This window comes from Octopus sinensis, linkage group LG22, assembly GCF_006345805.1.
Source record: "Octopus sinensis linkage group LG22, ASM634580v1, whole genome shotgun sequence".
NCBI classification, from domain to species: Eukaryota; Metazoa; Mollusca; class Cephalopoda; order Octopoda; family Octopodidae; genus Octopus; species Octopus sinensis.
In genome coordinates, this window is record NC_043018.1 from 13,486,740 (window position 1) to 13,506,638 (window position 19,899).

General features: G+C 38.1%; 1 protein-coding gene across 1 annotated transcript in view; it reads left to right on the forward strand.

The window, feature by feature from the left end:
* LOC118767536 (transmembrane channel-like protein 2-A) overlaps window positions 1-19,899 on the forward strand; it is an 85,969-nt gene that overhangs the window by 48,519 nt on the left and 17,551 nt on the right. The window contains exons 12-17 of the mRNA XM_036512253.1: window positions 413-522; window positions 3,871-3,928; window positions 12,596-12,760; window positions 13,120-13,248; window positions 14,254-14,321; window positions 15,084-15,320. Coding sequence (XP_036368146.1) covers window positions 413-522; window positions 3,871-3,928; window positions 12,596-12,760; window positions 13,120-13,248; window positions 14,254-14,321; window positions 15,084-15,320 — 767 coding nt within the window. The remainder of the gene's footprint in view (window positions 1-412; window positions 523-3,870; window positions 3,929-12,595; window positions 12,761-13,119; window positions 13,249-14,253; window positions 14,322-15,083; window positions 15,321-19,899) is intronic.

Consider the following 19,899-nt stretch of genomic DNA (forward strand, 5'->3'; position numbering starts at 1 on the left):
AGGTGGCCAGAAATTGGGGCTGATGGAGTCGCAAAATTTCCCCTACAACCACTTCTAACACCTTCCGGAGGTATACGCAACAAGCCGCAACCCATTTCCACACATGACCTTCCAGCAGCAATTCTCTCCAGCCAGGATTTGAGCATAGTTTCTTAGCAGCTTCACATAACAATCTGATCGAAGTTGTGGAGATGAATTCCGGTGTGCAGAAACAGTCAGAAAAAGTCTGCTGGGTTCCAACTTTGGTGCAATGGCATCGCGGGGAAACGGTTTGCGGTTCAATTCCTGTATTTAGCTTTGTCCAATTTTTATCAGTTTTGAATAATACTCGTTATAACCGAGTCTTCATAATAAGTTCACCAAAAATGACATTACTTTTATGCAGTATTAAATTTTATTTATTTCATTGCAGACAACATGGGTCATAACGGTAATTTTCTTAGTTTTTCCAAATTTCTTTGACCTGATATCAAAAATGGAACAGTATCATCCACGTACAAACCTTAGGGCACAATTAGCAAGGTAATGATCTATTTATTATTATTATTATTATTATTATTATTATTATTGTTAAAGCGGCGAGCTGGCAGAACCGTTAGCACGTTGGACGAAATGCTTAGCGGTATTTCGTCTGCGTTACGCTGTGAGTTCAAATTCCGCCGAGGTCGACTTTGCCTTTCATCCTTTCGGGGTCGATAAATTAAGTACCAGTTACGCACTGGGGTTGATGTAATCGACTTAATACCCATGTCTGTCCTTGTTTGTTCCCTCTGTGTTTAGCCCCTTGTGGGTAATAAAGAAATAGGTATTTCGTCTGCCGCTACGTTCTGAGTTCAAATTCCGCCGAGGTCGACTTTGCCTTTCATCCTTTCGGGGTCGATAAATTAAGTACCAGTTACGCACTGGGGTCTATGTAATCGACTTAATACCTATGTCTGTCCTTGTTTGTCCCCTCTATGTTTAGCCCCTTGTGGGTAATAAAGAAATAGGTATTTCGTCGTCGCTACATTCTGAGTTCAAATTCCGCCGAGGTCGACTTTGCCTTTCATCCTTTCGGGGTCGAAAAATTAAGTACCAGTGAAACACTGGGGTCGATGTAATCGACTAGTTCCCTCCCCCAAATTTCAGGCCTTGTGCCTTTAGTAGAAAGGATTACGGTTCATTGATGACGTCTTTTTTGTCTGGGAAGGATCACAGGATAGTTTGACTTCGTGCATTTCTGTGACTGCTATGCTAAAAACTATGGCTTTAAATACAACATAAAATTTACGTCTTGTTTTCCAAAAACTAGCGTTGAATTTTTGAACTCAAAAGTTAAGTTTTCTGGAGGCAGAACAGTGACAGAGTTATTCTGAAAGCCCAAGTCATACCACATACAACTCCACCGCCGCTCCGATCATCCACATCATATAATTCGGTTAAATCCGAAATCCTAATCTTTGAGGATGAAACGGATTTGTACTGACATGGGGGATTACTAGAAACACGCAAATACTTTCGCGGTTACAGTGAATCATGATTAAAGGAAATAGTAAATGACATAGCTAAAATTAGCAAAGTAAGTCAAACACAAATACAATTATTAGTTTTATTGTATTTGTATTTGTGTAACATTGTCCGTTTTTTTCCGTCCTTGTTTTTGTATACATTCGCCGCTTTCTTCCAAGGAATCTAATGCTCTTAGCCTAGTTTTTCCTTGGGGCTGGCCTGATTGGAGCAATCTCAAGTATAATCAGCCAAAATTGCGAGGATAATCTGGTGCTTGACTGAAGAAAGAAAACTCCGAATGACCCGTCCTTGTTTCTTTGTATCGTCTATATGGATGTTTTGTTGTCCCTTTTTTGTTTCACCTAGCTGTCCCGGATGCTTTGCGTTCTTGTTCCATTTTGTATTTTACACACACACACACACACAGCGACGTATGTACACTTTGGCCTCTTATATGTAAGTATACATTTTTCTAAATCTTGTACGACTCTATTTCTTTCTGTCAGCCCTTTCACGCTTATTCGTTCATTCCACTCTTCGTTCTTTCGTTTCCCTCCTCTCACATTTCTTTGCCTTCTCTTCATGCTCACTTTCCATCCATTTTTCACTTCACTGTGTCCCTGTCCTTTTTTCTCACCCCTCCTTAATTCTTCTATCCTTCTGCTTTTACTTCTCTCTCTTCTCTTCCCACGTGACCGATCGGCCAGCCTGCTCTTTCTTGCTTGGTGTGACCGTGGTCCGTGCAATATCGATATTCTTCCCTGTGTTTGTGAATTCTTGTATCTCTGCCGTAAGGCTTCAATTCCACACACGCCAGCTTAATTCAATTCGTCCTTTGTCGAAGCACACTTGTTGTTATGTCCGGTTATTATTATTATTTTTATTGTATTTGTATTTGTGTAACATCGTTCATATTTTTCCTGTCCTTGTTTTTGTATACATTCGCTGCTTTCTTCCAAGGAATCTAATGCTCTTAGCTATGATCTTAAGAGACATGTGATTTGTGGAAACGCGTGTAGCGATGCATTAAATGTTTATAAATTCCATCCAAGGATTATTGTTATTATGCTATATCTATCCTATCGGTACAGCTTGATGCAACCTCAAAAAACTGGCTCACCAGTCACCATCATTACACTGTTTTGTTTGCATATTCAAAACGTTTCACGTAAACAATTTAAAAATATATATGTATATATATATATCTCTCTCTCTGTATATATATATATATATATATATCTATATATATATATATATATATATATATATGTATGTATGTATATATATAAAACTTACTTAGAAGAGGATGCGTGGCGTTCAATCATATACTAATATATATATAAAATTAAATAAGGGTAGAAATTGATATTAATCAATTAAAACCAGTGGCTTAGCATATTTAAAAAAATCCGAAGATTAAAAATTTTTTTACATACAAAATTTAGAGGCGATTTTGACGTCTATATCTAGTATACAGGCTGTCCACTTTTAGTGGTCAATCCTCTAAATTTTGTATATATATATATATATATATATGCATATATACATACGTATATGTACATACTTACATCTATACGTATATATATATATATATATATATATATATAATATATATATATATATATATATATATATATATGCATATGTGGGCACAGGACATCACGAAACGTGTACAATAAAAAATACGAAGCACGAGTACATGGAATATGAACTATTTTTTTGAACAACGAAAGACATAAATAGAAAACTAGAAAACAAGACAAACAACATAAAGAACAACCCTTCATCAGTTGTTGGCTATTTTTCTACTCTCGTATGTCGAGCATTTAACAACAATATACGCTTTCGATAAAACAGTTGCTCCTGCAAAGCAAATTAAATAACATTTGGGATTTCGTGGAAGGTCAAAATAGGTAACACAAACAGGACAGTGAAAACAAACAGGAAGAGCTGCTAAGCCTAAATGAGGTTGTGGTGGCGAACGCGTAAATCAAGCTTAGACAGGAGACAGACAAGAACACGTCTTCTTTGTTCCAGCTACAACGGAGAGAAAGAAGGAAACGCAAGTTCGGAGAAGAAAGATGGCTGATGGTCATGTGGGATCCACGTGAGCAAGGAAGGAGGAGTGAGGGAGAGAGAATGACAAAACAAAAGAAGGAAAATGCACACAATTTATATATTGTTAATAAATTTTAAAGAATAGAATATTATGATAATCTACCGTTTTCGCGTTTCGCTAATCATGATATTGAAATTGGTGAAAATATTGCAACAACGAAATTCTTTACTGTGTGTGCGTGTATGTGTGTGTGTGAGTGTGTGTGTGTGTGTTTGTGTGCGCGTATGTATATATATATATATTTCTATTTGTTTATCTTACAGGGTATTCATTCTCAATTTCCTCAATCTGGCCTCTCTTCTTTACTCACTTTACCAGAAGGTAACTTATTTACGATTCTCCTTATTGCACTGTCGTATACTATAACACATCCCATCGCTATATTGTTATTTACCACAACCTGTTAGGTTGTCTGGAAAGTCCTGAGCGTTTTTAAGCTAAATCTTTTAACGTTTCATTGAACACACCTGAAACGTAGCAGAGTTAAAACTCTGGCGTTTCTTGAAGTTGCAGTTCATCTCTTCTTTGTTACTAACTAAAAGTAGATTTCCTTCATTCTGGTTACTCTTTGTTGACATTCGAAATGGATAAGTAAAAATTTCTTATTCGCATTGTAATGCTTTTCTTTTTTTAAAAAGGAGAAAATGCTGCAAAGACTTGCAAAAACATTTGTGAAGTTTATGGCGATGATGCTGCTGTAGGTGAATCAACTGTTCGAAGGTGGTTTGCAAAATTTAAAGCTGGGGAGTTTAGCTTGGAAGATGACAGTCGCAGTGGAAGACCTTTAAAATTGGATGGAGATGTTTTGAAGGCATAAAATCGAAGAAAACTCAAATATCACGACTAGAGAATTTTCAGAGGAGCTGGAAGTTTCTAAAAGTACGGCTCATGAACATCTAGTGAAGCTAGGATACATTTCTCCCTATAAGGTGTGGGTACCTCGCAAATTCCCAGAAAAGAATTGTTTGGACCAGTATTTCGTTTGTGATATGCCTTTTTTAAGACAACTTGTGACTAGAGATGAAAAATGGATTGTGTATGAAAACGTAGTGCGAAAAAGGTCGTTGTGTTTGCGTAAGGATGTCCCAAAACAGCAACCAAAGACGAATATCCATACTAAATAATCCATGTTTTGTGTTTGGTGGGATCATAAAGGCATTATTTATTATGATCTTCTCTCACAAAGCCAGGCCATTAATTCTGATGTGTACTATCGTCTGTTGGTTAATTTGAACCAAAAAAAAAAAAAAATCAAAGAACTGAGGCCGGAGGTTGCCAACAGCAAAGGAGTAGTGTTCCAACAAGACAATACCCGACCACATGTGTTTTTGGCTATCCAAACCAAACAAACATGAACTCGGTTGGGATCTCTTATCCCATCCACCATATTCTCCTGATATTGCGCCACCTGGCTACCACTCGTTTTGGTCTCTACAGAACACATTGCGAGGGAAAACATTTAACGATTTAGATTGAGTCAAAATGCATCTAGATAACATTTTTTTCTTCAAAATCAGTATAATTTTGTGCTGATAGAATGTTTGAATAGCCTGACAGATGGGCAAAGGTCATTAATAATAATGAAAATTATTTCGGCAAATTGTTGGCGAATTAGTGTGATTTTTGTGCGAAGGTGAGAACTGTTGTTGTTTTTACCTGTTGATCCTATTGTTGAAGCGTCTCGCGCTTGTTGTTGTTACTTGTTTGTGTTGTTTTTGTTTCTTTTCTCCCTATTGGGGGGGGGGGTGAGGAGGGTCGTAGCGTTATGGCAAGCTACACGAAAACCGCTGCGGCCAAAGCAGCTGCACCGCTAGAAGCCAGGAAAGTGCATGTTGACAAAAAAGAAATTGTTTTCGTTCCAGCACACGATCTCAGATCAAGTCACTTGCTATGCAAGTACATCTCGGAAATTATTTCATTGAATAAAATTTATTGAAAGGTCGATTATTTATATCCCTTTATGCATATTAAAAAACGCTCAGAACTTTCTGGACAACCTAATAATTCACTATGCCGCACTGCACTGTTCCACTCTGTGCTTTTGCTCTGCAAGTTCGAAATAGTTTGATATTTTGGTGGTTAACTTATACATCGTATATAGGTGTCTCCCAGTCTGTTTCGGTGGTCCCTATGACAACTGACGAAAGCATGGCACGTGCTGGTACAAAGTCATCACTGAGTGTAAATAATGGGCCTTATACAGTCCATCCATCCATCCATCCATCCATCCATCAATACATATATATACACGTGCATAATTCTGGCTTCCCAGTCATATGACCTCGAGTTCAGTTCCACTATGCAGCAACATGGGCAAGTGGTGTCTTCCACACACCCTCGGGCTGATCAAAGTCTTGTGAATGGATTGGAAGATGGAAACTGAAAGAAGCCTGTTGTCTGCATATCTCTTTCTCTCTCTCTCTATACATACATATATATATATATTATATATATATATATATATATATATATATATATATTTCTGAATTAAGGCTATCATTGGTTTCATGTTAAGATAAGCAGGAAAATACTCTAGTGTCTTAACAATTTTTCAAGCCGATCAGTTTTCTCGATGTGATCAACTTGAAAAATTGTTAAGACACTAGGGTATTTTCCTACCTTTCTTAACATGAAACAAATGGTTGCCTTAATTCATAAATAAATACATTGTATATCCACCAATGCGGTGCCAAGTACTCAGTTCGTCGTTCGACATTTACGTGTATTTATATATATATGTATATATATATATATATATATATATATATATATATGAAAGAGTGTGTCTGTGTTTGTATGTCACCTTATCTTCACATTTTGTGATGGTTGTAAACGATCATCACTGTTATATAAGCATCGTTGTTTGTTTCCGGTCTTCCATAAAAAAAATGTCTGGCCATAGGGAAATACTAGCTTACTTAAAATTAGGTGAGGGTCTAGGAATGGCATCTAGCCGAAGAAAATCTCAACAAGTGGACGTTGATGAAGATGATGACGATGAAGATGATGATGATGACGACAACGACATTGATGAAGATATATTGTTCTTTGTTGTACTATATGTCTATACAAGATACCTTCTCCAGACGAATACCGCAATGTTGTGGCTTTCTGTTCGTATATCCAAGTTAAGTAAGATATACAGATTGCTTTTCGGTACTAATACTGCTTCTGTCACTGATAACAAATTTGTAACCAGCCCACAAGATATTTCCGGCGCCAATTAGCGCTTAATCAGTTTGTCTATATCAGTAAATAAGGAAGTTTGTAATGTAGTGATAGTGGATAACTGCCCCAATGACACAAATATGCACACACACACACACACACACACACACACACACATACAAACACACACATCTATCATATAAAATCCGTTCTGTCTGTGTGTGTGTGTGTGTCTTCTAGGATCTCGGGCATCCTCTTTCCAATTGCACTCAAATTTGATATGCAGATACCGACGGTATCAGGGCGTATATAAGTTTTGAAAAAATTACAAAAATCAATTCCAGGTGAGAATGCGATTGATAAGGCCGTGGGAACGTGCATTTGTACGCGCAATAAAATCGTTTTTCTTTGGAATAGAAAAAAATGTCTATCTTTATTTCTTCTTTTGCAGGTGTCTCAAATTTAGGTTAAATCAGTGTTTCTCAAAGGGAAAGCCTGTGGGACGGTCGGACAAGTTGTTTTGAGAAAATTTGTTTTAAATGTTTGACAACTCAGCACCGTTCATTGGACGTGGGGTGTTTTGTTCGTATATATATATAAAGAGAGAGAGAGAGAGAGAGAGAGAGAGAGAGGGGGGAGAGAGAGTATATAAAGAGTTTACATCTGATGATGTAAAGTAAGTACTCAGTTTGGTTTCTTAGTGAAACTCCGGTTCAAAGCGTGACTGAGAAAACGTGGCGTTGAATCTGCCTATTAAAGATGACTAGAAGTAGTTCATTCTTGAGCAGGGAGATTCATATTTACAAAAAACAGAGAATGGACAAGCAACACATACGAGTATCACTTTAGAGCGTTTAATTCATAATTTAAATGTAGTGTGGAGTAGTCAGAGTAAAATAGGTAAATTGTAGAGACTTTGGAATATATGATTGCTTCCCGTAAGTAACACTCACGGTGAACCGTCCAACTTGTTGTTTCTTGAAGTCTCTAACGACAGCGAAGACCGAATAGTAATTAGGTGATGGTGATGTGGATGATGATGCTGATGCTGATGATGGTGAGCTGTTGAGTTGCAGCGAGTTCGTGTCTGTGAAAAACTATGCAGAAACCTGTATGGAGACGATATGTACGGGTGTGTGTGTGGAGAGAGAGAGTGTGAGTAGATAGATAGATAGATAGATAGATAGATAGATAGATAGATAGTTAGATAGATAGATAGATAGATAGATAGATAGATAGGTAGATAGATAGATAGATAGATAGATAGATGATGATGATGATGATGATGATGATGATGATGATGATGACGATGACGATGACGATGATGATGATGACAGTCTTCGTGTCTGAAAACCATGAGAAAGAGTGACAAACCCTTGAGTGACTATGCAAACCAATCCTTGAAACAGGTGTTTCTGATGCACCTGGGGCAAATATTTCTGTAGGTTTGGTCAGATGGGAGTCTTGGGCGTTTCTCTTCCATTGCAGTTGCTCTCGCCTCCTCAAAATTGCTTGTATTATATGTATGTATGTATGTGTGTGTGTATGTATGTATGTATGTATGTATGTATGTATGTATGTATGTATGTATGTATGTACGTATGTATGTATGTATGTATGTATGTGTGTATGTATGTATGTATGTATGTATGTATGTATGTATGGTTGTATGTATGTATGTATGGTTGTATGTATGTATGTATGTATACGTATGTATGTATGTATGTATACGTATGTATGTATGTATACGTATGTATGTATGTATGTATGCATGTATGTATGTATACGTATGTATGTATGTATACGTATGTATGTATGTATGTATGCATGTATGTATGTATACGTATGTATGTATGTATGTATGTATGTTTGTCATTTTCCTCTCCGTTCGGATCCCTTCAGGGGTGTATTTACACTCATGAACTTGAAGCGACTGACTATTAATGCATCACCAGCATGTCCCTCCATATCGATATAGTTATGCCCAAGTCTCCCTCAGAGTGCACCCTACTCTCTGTGACATGTGGAAATGCGATTGCATTGGCCACATGTGAATGTTGGAGTCGGTCGTGGTTGCTGCTTCTTCTTCCAATCAGGACTCACGCCATTAGCCACAAAGAATAATCTCTAATTCGAGCCTACTCTAAGCTATTAAGAATGCGTGTGGTAACTTGAAGATCCACCCACCACACACAATAGACTGGCGGTTGCACGGGCGCGAAAGCTACGTTGTTATCCTCATTCCGTAAACGGTGGCTTTTAACGGGTGGAGAGCTGAACCATTCTAGGGGTACAGAGGATTCGCAATCTAGACTAGGGTCTGAAAGTTTACCACACCATAGTGGGTTACACCATGGTTCCCCTGCTTTGTGGCAGAAGTAGGAAGAAAGAGTGAGAGGAAGTTGCGGTGAAAGAGTACAGCGGGGTTCACCACCCTTCCCAGCCGGAGCCTCGTGGAGCTTAGGTATTTTTGCTCAATAAACACTCACAATGCCTGGTCTGGGAATCGAAACCGCGTACTTACGACCGCGAGTCCGCTGCCCTAACCACTGGACCATTGCGCCTCTATCGGTTGCTGCTGTCTGACCTTCCGTTACCGTTGTCTCTCCTTTTTTTTTTATTCTTTCTCTTTCAAACGATATCACATTATTGTTTATGGTTTTATCGGTAGTCGGGATGGTTGGTCACGTTCGTCTCATAAGCCTACCTAAATACAAGTATTTAGCTAGGTATGTATGACTACATTTTGCGAGGAGTATTCGAGAGAACTTAATTATCAGTATATTACTCTCTTCAAACCAATTTATAGATTTTGTCTCTTTCTGCCCATGGCAGGTAAAATGCCAACAGAAGAGATGAAAAGAAATCCAGTCTTCATCACCATATGTGCGAGTCACAACGATTTAGAAATGTCCAAATTTCTAAACGTAGCAAAGACTTTTACACGCATGGTTCAAGTGGGACTGGAAGACTCTGGCAAGAATGTTTCAACCGTTTCAAAGAAAAAAATACCTTCAAAGTGTGCAGACACTCTAAGGACACCACAATCCATCCAATGGATCGAACACATCATCAGTGATGATATCGGAAATTCAATGAAAGCCATCACTAAAGAGCTTCAGAGATCAGAATGGACCATCAGAACTGGTGCACAAGGATAATCAATGCAAGTCGTATGTTCCGAGGAAAGGCCAATTCAAGTCTGCAAAGACAAGGGGAAACCGTTTAATCCGTGCCAAGTGGATACTCGGCAAGTTTAAAACTTCTCATGAACATGGCATTCTTTGACTCTTCCCTGATGAAAAAAAAACTTCGATCAGACCGAAAGTCTTGCAGGAGAAATGACAGAGGATTGTGTGCAGATACTTTTGGTGTTCACAAAATGATGCACACTAAGCTTCTGGTTTTAGAAGTGGTGAGTAACGATGGCCATGTGGTGTTACCTTACATCTTTCCACAAGGTTTTAGAATTAATATTGCCGGATAGGCGCAGGAGTGGCTGTGTGGTAAGTAGCTTGCCTACCAACCGCATGGTTCCGGGTTCAGTCCCACTGCGTGGCATCTTGGGCAAGTGTCTTCTGCTATAGCCTCGGGCCGACCAAAGCCTTGTGAGTGGATTTGGTAGACGGAAACTGAAAGAAGCCTGTCGTATATATGTATATATATATATATATATATATGTGTGTGTGTATGTGTGTGTGTGTGTGTGTGTGTGTATGTCTGTGTTTGTCCCCCTAGCATTGCTTGACAACCGATGCTGGTGTGTTTAAGTCCCCGTCACCTAGCGGTTCGGCAAAAGGGACCGAAAGAATAAGTACTGGGCTTACAAAGAATAAGTCCCGGGGTCGATTTGCTCGACTATAGGCGGTGCTCCAGCATGACAGCAGTCAAATGACTGAAACAAGTAAAAGAAAAGAATAAAAGAATATGTTGTGGCGCTGGAGACAGCTGTAAAGTCGCGAAGGGATAAGTACGCAGGGGACGCAGCTCAGGACCTTCTCGCCAAGAATGAATGTTGATAATTTATGATCGCGTAAGACCGAAATTGTGAGCTCCAAACTCACTGTATTTACACCCCTTGGACTACTACTTTGGTAGGGTATTAAAAGGGAAACTAATTGATAGCATCACGAGATAAACCTTTATAAAAGGCCATCATTGTCTGGCTGATGTCTGATGTGAATGACCAGCATTTAGTGCAGACATGTCAGTGACTCCGGTGCCGCGTCGAAGCAGTCATCAAATGTGTGTGTGAGCGTGTGTGTGTGTGTGTGTGTATGAGCGTATGTATGTGTGTGTGTGTGTGTGCGTTGGTAGAGGTTATCGTGAATGCGTGAATGAACCCGTGGGTAAGCAGATAGGCAGGTAAGAATATCTTTTCATGAGTGAGTCGTGTGAATGGAAACAAACTTTTGTCTATCTACAAAGGTGCATTCTGTATTAATACTTGGACACGCCCGAATAAATCTGCAAATACTCACACACGCATTCATGTATATATATATATATATATTACTAAATGAATAGCTACTCGAAACTATTTATATAAATATTATGGATCTTTTCTGTTTGGCTGCCAGCATCAATTTTCTGTTCGAGTTGATTTCATATTCAGTGTAATTGATAGACTTTTATAGGTTAATTAATGACGTAAAAGTAATTTTCTCTATAAAGAGTTATCAGTAATTAAAGTTTGAAAATTTTGGTAATTTTAGCCAATCGTAAGCCACAGATACATTCATGGCTGTTTCGATAGTTGGGGTGAAGGGGCAAACACAGACACAGAAATACATGCATATATATGTATATATATATATATATATATAGGAAGAGTTTACGAAAAAAAACAAAAGACGAAGACAGGTGATGTACAAAACAAACAGATGTATTAATATAACGCTCAGGAATACAAAAAGTATTTTACGTTTCGAGCCTACGCTCTTCTACTGAAAGGGACACAGAAAAAACAAGGAGAGAAAAAAATGTGTGTAGTGGCTAACGATCTACCATATATATGTATATACTTTATTTAAAAGCAGTAGAAATATAATAAAAGCTGTTACTACCTCTGGTATTTGAGTACTCTTTTTTCCACCTTGTTTCACATTCATGTGCTTACTCCGATATATATATATGGAGAGAGAGAGAGAGAGAGAGAAAGAGAGTGGTTGTATACTGTTAGCTTAACGTGACAGTCCCGTAAAGGGAATCACACCACCGCTATTTAGCCCTAGGAAACATCGACGCTTCATGTCGGCTTTGACACATTTCCTGTGTCCTTATATTTGCGAAGGGGAGGCAAGCACCCCCACCAGCAAGGGCCTGCACCCAGAGACATGCATGTCTCTGGGTCTTGCTCGTCATCAGTCCAGGGCAGAAGCATTGGAGCATCGGACGATAAATCATGAAGCAATTCTGGTTTCTTGCTCTCTGAGTTCAATTCCCATTGAGGTCAACAATGTCTTCCATTCTTTCGTGGACTGACCATACCATTGAAACGCCCAACAGTCTGTTGCTCTTGCAGCATTTATCTCTAGCTGGTAGCACCACTATCACCTTGGATGAGTTTAATGGAATTCCCAGAGTTGCAAATACTTGAACTGGATTTATGGTTTGAAAGTGAGTTCCATCCTCCGCCCCTAACTCCCTCCTCTCTGTTTCTGTCTCTCACCCTCTCTTCAGGCTCGGAGGCTTATAAAGGCTCATGGCTATTCCCTTTCTTCCTGATTTACCAATCAGGCAAGCCCCCTTTTGGTCTAATTTTTGTATTTACTGCTCACCGATGCAGATCGTTATAAAACTGTTCGTATTCTTCGGTAGATACTGACGTCAATTGAGTGCCAACCAATGAGCCAGGCGGTATCTGGTATTTCATCTTCGTCCAAAGATGGCGCTGCAACCACCAGAAACACTTCGGCGGTTCAATCGAGTCAGAATTGCACCAAGACACAAGGTTTGAAATGTTGGGAAAATTACGTTGGCCAGGTTAGTCATGGAAAACCCTGAAACACACACACACACACACACACATGTACGCGTCACGCACATTTGAGATTTAGAGTAAGCGCATCCGTTTACTAATGCTATACTCACCTACTTCATTGACTTAATCATGTTTCTCTCCTTCACTTTCATTGAAAACATTCTGGCCCAGAACAGTGTATTCCAAATCTAAATGGAACTAATATCATACTTGAATAAAGATTGAGGCCTTGTTGAAGTCACAAGACAAGTGCATCACAAATCTGGTTCTACGATTCCTTTTCCAAATAAAAACACCAATTTCTGGCAACGCCGAATTTCTCGACCATTATATTTCATTCATTTCTTTTTTGTTTTCACAGGAAGTTATAAAACTGACAGAACTCGACTTAGCAATGACGATCATCCTGATATTAATACAAGATTTCCTGCGAGGACTTTGCGTGAGGTTCTGCAACAAGTGCTGCTGTTGGAATTTGGAAAAAACTTTCGTAAGTTTCTTTTTTCATTCCTCACTTATAAACGTTCTTCTTCTTCCCTGCCCCCCCTCCTCCGTGAGGACCTTAGGCATGTATGTACGTTCATTTTTTTTTATAAGTTTAGTCTGAGAAAAGAATACAACGCCCACCCATACTTGTGTTCGGGTAAGCGAGCAAGACCTCGGTATCCACAGACCACAGACACCTTGTTTTCTAAAGGCAACAAAAAATGAAGTTGTGACGTTGAACCAGGTGACGAGTGAAGTCTATTACCTAAGAACTGGTATAGTTCAACCAACGAACCTCTTCACAGTTCCTCTCTATCAAATTTCATAAAACATTGGTCAATCCCGAAGCCATAATAGAAGGAAAATGCCCAAGTTACCGTACAGTATAACTGTATCCAGAGTTGCAAGTAAGTATTTTTTTGTGACCCTTTTCTTCAACATGAAGATTTGAATAAACTTACATCAATGCTTGCTCCTCATTTTAGTATAAAATTTAAAATATTTACGGGGATCATTTTACCAATTAAAATATATTGGATGGGTCACTTTTTTTTTAACTTGGCTTCGCTAGTGAAAATTTACTGAGGAGTATTTCCACATCTGTTGCATACTTGTTTATGCCGGAACAAACAACTACGACCGCAGAGGTTGCATGAGGAGACAGGCAGTTCGAGATTGGTTGTCGTGTCCTTATTTTCCCTCGTTTTTCTCTTGTCTGCGGGGATGGTCTTGTAGGCGCCTTCAAAGGAGGCTGTTGACTGAAGGACAGTAAGATGCCAGACTTCATGGGCAAACGCAAGAACAGACCACTAGTGCTGATCACAGTGGCAGGCGCCAAGAGATTTCTTTAAGGAATCTTTCTACCCCTTCTTTGATGCTCCTCTGTGGCGGTAACCAAAGGCGTCAATGATCCACTCATAGCTGTTTCAACTTATGCTAAATTTATGAAAGCACCAACACACGTTTGCACTCAGACTAATTGCAAACATGAAATGCTTTATCTTTCTAGCCAGAATACCCAGAATTTAAGACCGCCGAGAACATTCTGCACCTGATTAACAACCAAGGTATGATATGGTAAGTTAAATTAGCCCAACACATTTAATGCAGGAAGCGCTCAAAACCTAAATTTTAGTAATCATGCAGTGAAGAAAATACAAATTCGGGTTTCTTGGCCAAAAAGAATCGTTCACATCATAAGAATAACACATTAGCAGGTGTAAATAAAATACAATCGTTTAGAGAATAAATAATTTAAAGGTACAGCGGTATTGGTTCCGGTTCTTTATCTTCTAAGTTCAAATATCACCCGAAGTCAGCTTTAGTTTAATCCCCCCGGTGTTGATGAAATATAGTAACAGTCAAGTGCTGGGGGTCGGCTGGATCAATTCATTCCTAATGTCTTAAAATTGCTTGCCTTACGCTTATGAAAGAAAACTTTGTTTTGTTGCTGATATTATTTTCATATACACTCAACAGATTATACTTTTGGAAAAGAAAAGAATCCAAAAAATCAGGCTACAGCAAGTAGCCTTAGATGCTGCTATAAATATAAAACCCAATAAACTGGGTTTTACATTTATTTCCTCCATCCATCTGTTCAGATCTTTAGGGAAAGCTCCCAATGCACCAAGGACTAGTTGGATACATTTTACCCTCCAGCTTTCATCAGTAAAATATTCAACTGTTAATTTCCCATTTTGGAACTGAGATAATCGAAACACCGAATGTTCTTCATCGACACCGACCGAACACCCACCATTTATCCATCCATTATCGACCTGTTACAGTTTGGTAGTCTCCTTTTGGTAACTCCTTTGTCCATTTCTTTCTTTACAGGTTGGGATGGTTCTTCTCGCCTGGTTTGTGCTTAATGAACCTTGTGAAACTCATCATTCTGGCTTATATTCGATTTTGGTCAGTTCTTGTCTGCAATGTTCCGGAAAAAAGAATATTCCGAGCATCCCGCTCCAATAACTTCTACTATGTGCTACTTCTGTTCATGCTGCTTATCTGTTGCATTCCTCCAATGTTGGCCGTTTTCAACAGCCATTCCCAAGACTGTGGGCCTTTCAGGTAAGATGGCCTTCTTTAAGCAGAAACTTTTTCAGAGAATTAAAACCATTTATTCATGCTTACATACATACGTACCTTCCTTCCTTCCTTCCTACATACATACATACATACATACATACACACATACATACATACATACATACATACATACACACATACATACATACATACACACATACATACACACATACACACATACATACATACACACATACATACATACATACATACACACACACACACACACACACACATACATACATACATACATACATACATACATACATATATACATACACACATTCATATATCTATGTATGTGTGTGCAAGCATGTAATACTCTTTTACTTGTTTCAGTCATTTGACTGCGGCCATGCTGGAGCACTGCCTTTAGTCGAACAAATCAACTCCAGGACTTATTCTTTGTAAGCCTAGTACTTATTCCATCGATCTCTTTTGCCGAACCGCTAGGTTACGGAGACGTAAACACACCAACATCGGTTGTTAAGCGATGGCAGAGTGACAAACACAAACACACAAATACATTCATACATATGTATATATATACGGCGGGCTTCTTTCAGTTTCCGTCTACCAAATCCACTCATAAGCCTTTGGTTGGCCCAAAGCTATAGGAGAAGGCACTTGCCCAAGGTGCCACGCAGTGGGACTGAACCCGAAACCATATGGAAGAGAAGCAAGCTTCTTACCACACAGCCACTCCTGTACCTATTATTATACATTTTAAATGCATTTTAATCAGTAATCTAAGACATGAGTCACTGAAAGAACGAGGTGGAGGCTATTAATGTAATTGAACCGGATTTTGCACCTATGACGTCATCGAAGGTAATTGTACAGTTTAGGGATAGTAAAATAAAAAAGTAAATAAAATTAAGTGGGAGGAGGGGGTAGTAACTAGTAAAGGGACATAAATAAGTCAACTTAGTGTTAAACAACAAATACTGTAGTAATGTAACACGGCGAATTACAATTTTCGCACGAGTATAAATTCATAATTAGTAGGCGCCATGCCAACCACTGAAGAATCTTAATATTGTGATTAAGCTAATTAAGTGATATTCCAAGATTGATTCCCGGTTGAGGATTTCAATTTCAGGAACAAGGCACTGCGGTCCCTTTGGTCTTCCACGTGCCATTCCGATCAATTCCAAAGTAAATAATATCCAGTATCTACGTTAATTATCGAGCAAAACCGTCCGAGGTACAAATTAGCAGACGCGACTCTAAACCACCAACGTTGCAAGGGAGATAACTCTACGGAGAGGTTTTTTTTCTTTAAAAAAATCTCCCTTTGGTATTTTGACAGCGGTTTGTTTGCTTTTGTGGTATGTTTGCAGTCGAGAAATTGGTCCACAGTCATCAAAAGGAAGCATTCGTCAAAGGAAAAATTTATATATATATAATGAAATTATTGAATACAATGCTCAGGTGCACCACAACTTGTTAAATTCTAAGATGCAAGACAAAGCTGACATTGACCATCAAAGTATTATATAATAATAATAATAATAATAATAATAATAATAATAATAATATAATAATAATAATAATAATATTAAAATAATAATAATAATAATAATGATAATAATAATAATAATTAATAATAATAATAATAATAATAATAATTAATAATAATATTAATAATATAATAATAATATTAAAATAATATAATAATAATAATGATAATAATAATAATAATAATATTAATAATAATAATAATAATATTAATAATAATAATAATAATATTAAAATAAAATAATAATAATAATGCTAATAATAATAATTATAATATTAATAATAATAATATAATAAAATAATAATAATAATAATAATAATATTAAAATAATAATAATATAATGATAATAATAATAATAATAATATAATAATAATAATAATAATAATAATAATAATAATAATAATAATAATGATGATGATGATAATAATGATTAATAATAATAATAATGATAATGATAATGATAATGATAATAATAATAATAATAATAATAATATGATAATAATAATAATAATAATAATATTAATAATAATAATAATAATAATAATAATAATAATAATAATAAAACATTGTGTACAGTGCTCAGGTGCACCACAACTCATCTAAAGTGTATGTATAGCACATAGGGGTAATGTGCAAGAGTCAGGAAAAGAAGAGTGCATGAGTCATGACATAGACATATGTGTATGAGTATGGAAGGGGGACAATCAGGTGTAGTTTCGGCGGATTTCGGAAAGCATGAGGGCCTTAAAGGATGCAGTGTCATGGCAGTCAACAACTGACGCAGGCAGTTTGTTCCATGCTTCGGCAACAGCAATTTAGGTCATCCAAATTATTAATATTTAGGGAACACACTTCATGTATTTATTGTATCGTTTTGAAAGCGCAGAGAGAAGATTTTGGAGAAAAATAAGGAAATGCAAAATATGAGTAAAACTAGGTTGCAAGCTTCTTTCTACTGTAATGACTTTGGCAAGGTTACCTTTCTGAAGAAATATAATGTCAATAATAATTGTTTCTAATGCCAGCACAAAGCCGAAGAGGTCCTGTTTAATTCGTTTCAACCACTCGGAGTTTTTCGAATCAGATGAATGTGCTGGCGTATCTGAAGGCAACACGGTCGTGGTTTCAATACAGAAAGAAAGATAACAAGGGTAAGGTCATTGATGGGAGAGATTGGGAATTTGGAGGAGGAGAGGAGGAGGAGGCAGAAGTGGGGGGAAGGGGAGGAAGAGGAGAAGGAAGCGGGAAATGGGAGGAAGAAGAAGAGGGGGATGAAGAGGAGGAGGTGATGAAGGGGAGGAGGATGAACGGGAGGAGGATGAAGTGGGAGATGAGGATGAAGGGGAGGAGGATGAAGAGGAGAAGGATGAAGTGGAGAATAAGGATGAGGATGAAGCGGAGGAAGATAAAGAGGAGGAGGAGGAAATATAGTAACTGAACAACACTGCCATTCCTAGTCGACTAAGTGATGTAAAAATCTGAAAGTCATCAAAAATGGTAGCGAAGGCCCATGTGCCCATGATCCTGGTCTCACTGACTGCTATTACATTCAGACTTAGCCACCTGAGGTCGCTGCACAAGCAACCTTGCTTCCACGACGACCCCAGACCACAATAAGAACCACCATGCTGGCCAGGAAGTAAGGAAAGGAAGTGTTCTTTATCCTCCTGGACAAGTGGTTCTCCCACCCTGTCTGTTTTGTTGGGTTCCACTGGGGACCCCCTTAACAAATGGCTGTTACACTGGGAGATCCAATGTGATACAGGTACTTCTGCTTAGTGCTCGTATAAGTCTCCAATGTCTATGGCACCATCATCAGGCTCTCCGGTACTCTAAAAGTGTTGGGGTTGCAGATCACCTGCTTGGTTTCAAGGTTCTCGTTTTGTGCTGTGAGGGCCATCAGCTTTTCATTGGCCCTCCTCAATAGCACGAAGTTCTGCTGCTGTTTGGATGGTTGTTGTTGCTGTAGTGATATTTTTCTTATTAAGGTTTGTTGTGGATGTTTCTGGTGTTGGTGTTGTCATCAGTGAGCCTGTGATTGCCAATTCCTGGATTTCTCACTTTTTTCTCTTTCTTGGGCTTCCCCCTCATCATCACTCGGATGCATGCAGGAGTAGTGTCGTGTATGTTTTCTTCTCATGTTGTTTGTTCTGGTTCTCTTGTAGTAGTAGTAGTAGTAGTAGTTGCTCCTGCTACTGTAGCTTCTGCTGTTACTCCCACTGCCACCTTTATTGTAACATCTGCCTGTTTTGTCTTCTTCTTCTTCTTCTTCATCATCTTCTTCTTTTTCTTCTTGCCTCATGGCTAGTGGTGCTTTCGGCTGGACATTTCTTTCTGTCCTTCTGTTCTGGTTCTGTGGGCAGTGAAACCTTAAGTGGCTTGTTGAACCAAAATCGTAGCACCTCGGCCTTCTACCTTCCATGTTCACTCTTAGTTCTACTCCATTCGAGAGAGAAATCAGGTCTACGGCATTCTCTGACTGCTCTGGCTTCACACAGAGAAGAACCTCCAAGGTAGTCCCAACCCAATTCTCCCTCCGTGATCTTTTAGCATCCAGGAGATTATGCCCACTGTCCGTACAAATATACGTGAGAATCCACCATAAATCCAAGCCTGGTGAATTTATACTGCCCTTTTTCTCATGTACATATATATATGTAGCCACTACACACATTTTTTCTTCTCTCCTTGTTTCTTTCTGTGGAAGAGCATAGGCTCAAAACATAAAAGACTTTTTCAATTCCTGAGCATTATACTAATACATCTGTTTGTTTCGTACACCACCTGTCTTTGTCCTTAGTTTTTTTTGTGAATTCTCCCTATATATATATATATATATAGATGAGTGTATTTTGCTAAAATGTCTTATTGACGAGTTTCGTTTTTTTCACTTTCCTGAGGAGAAGATTGCATTGTTTATACCATTTATTCTTTTGAATAGTATCAGTGGAATTTTCGAAACATGTGTCGAAAGTAAAATATTTGATTACACCTGCATTAACTCCATTTTTTATTCATATATATATATATATATATATA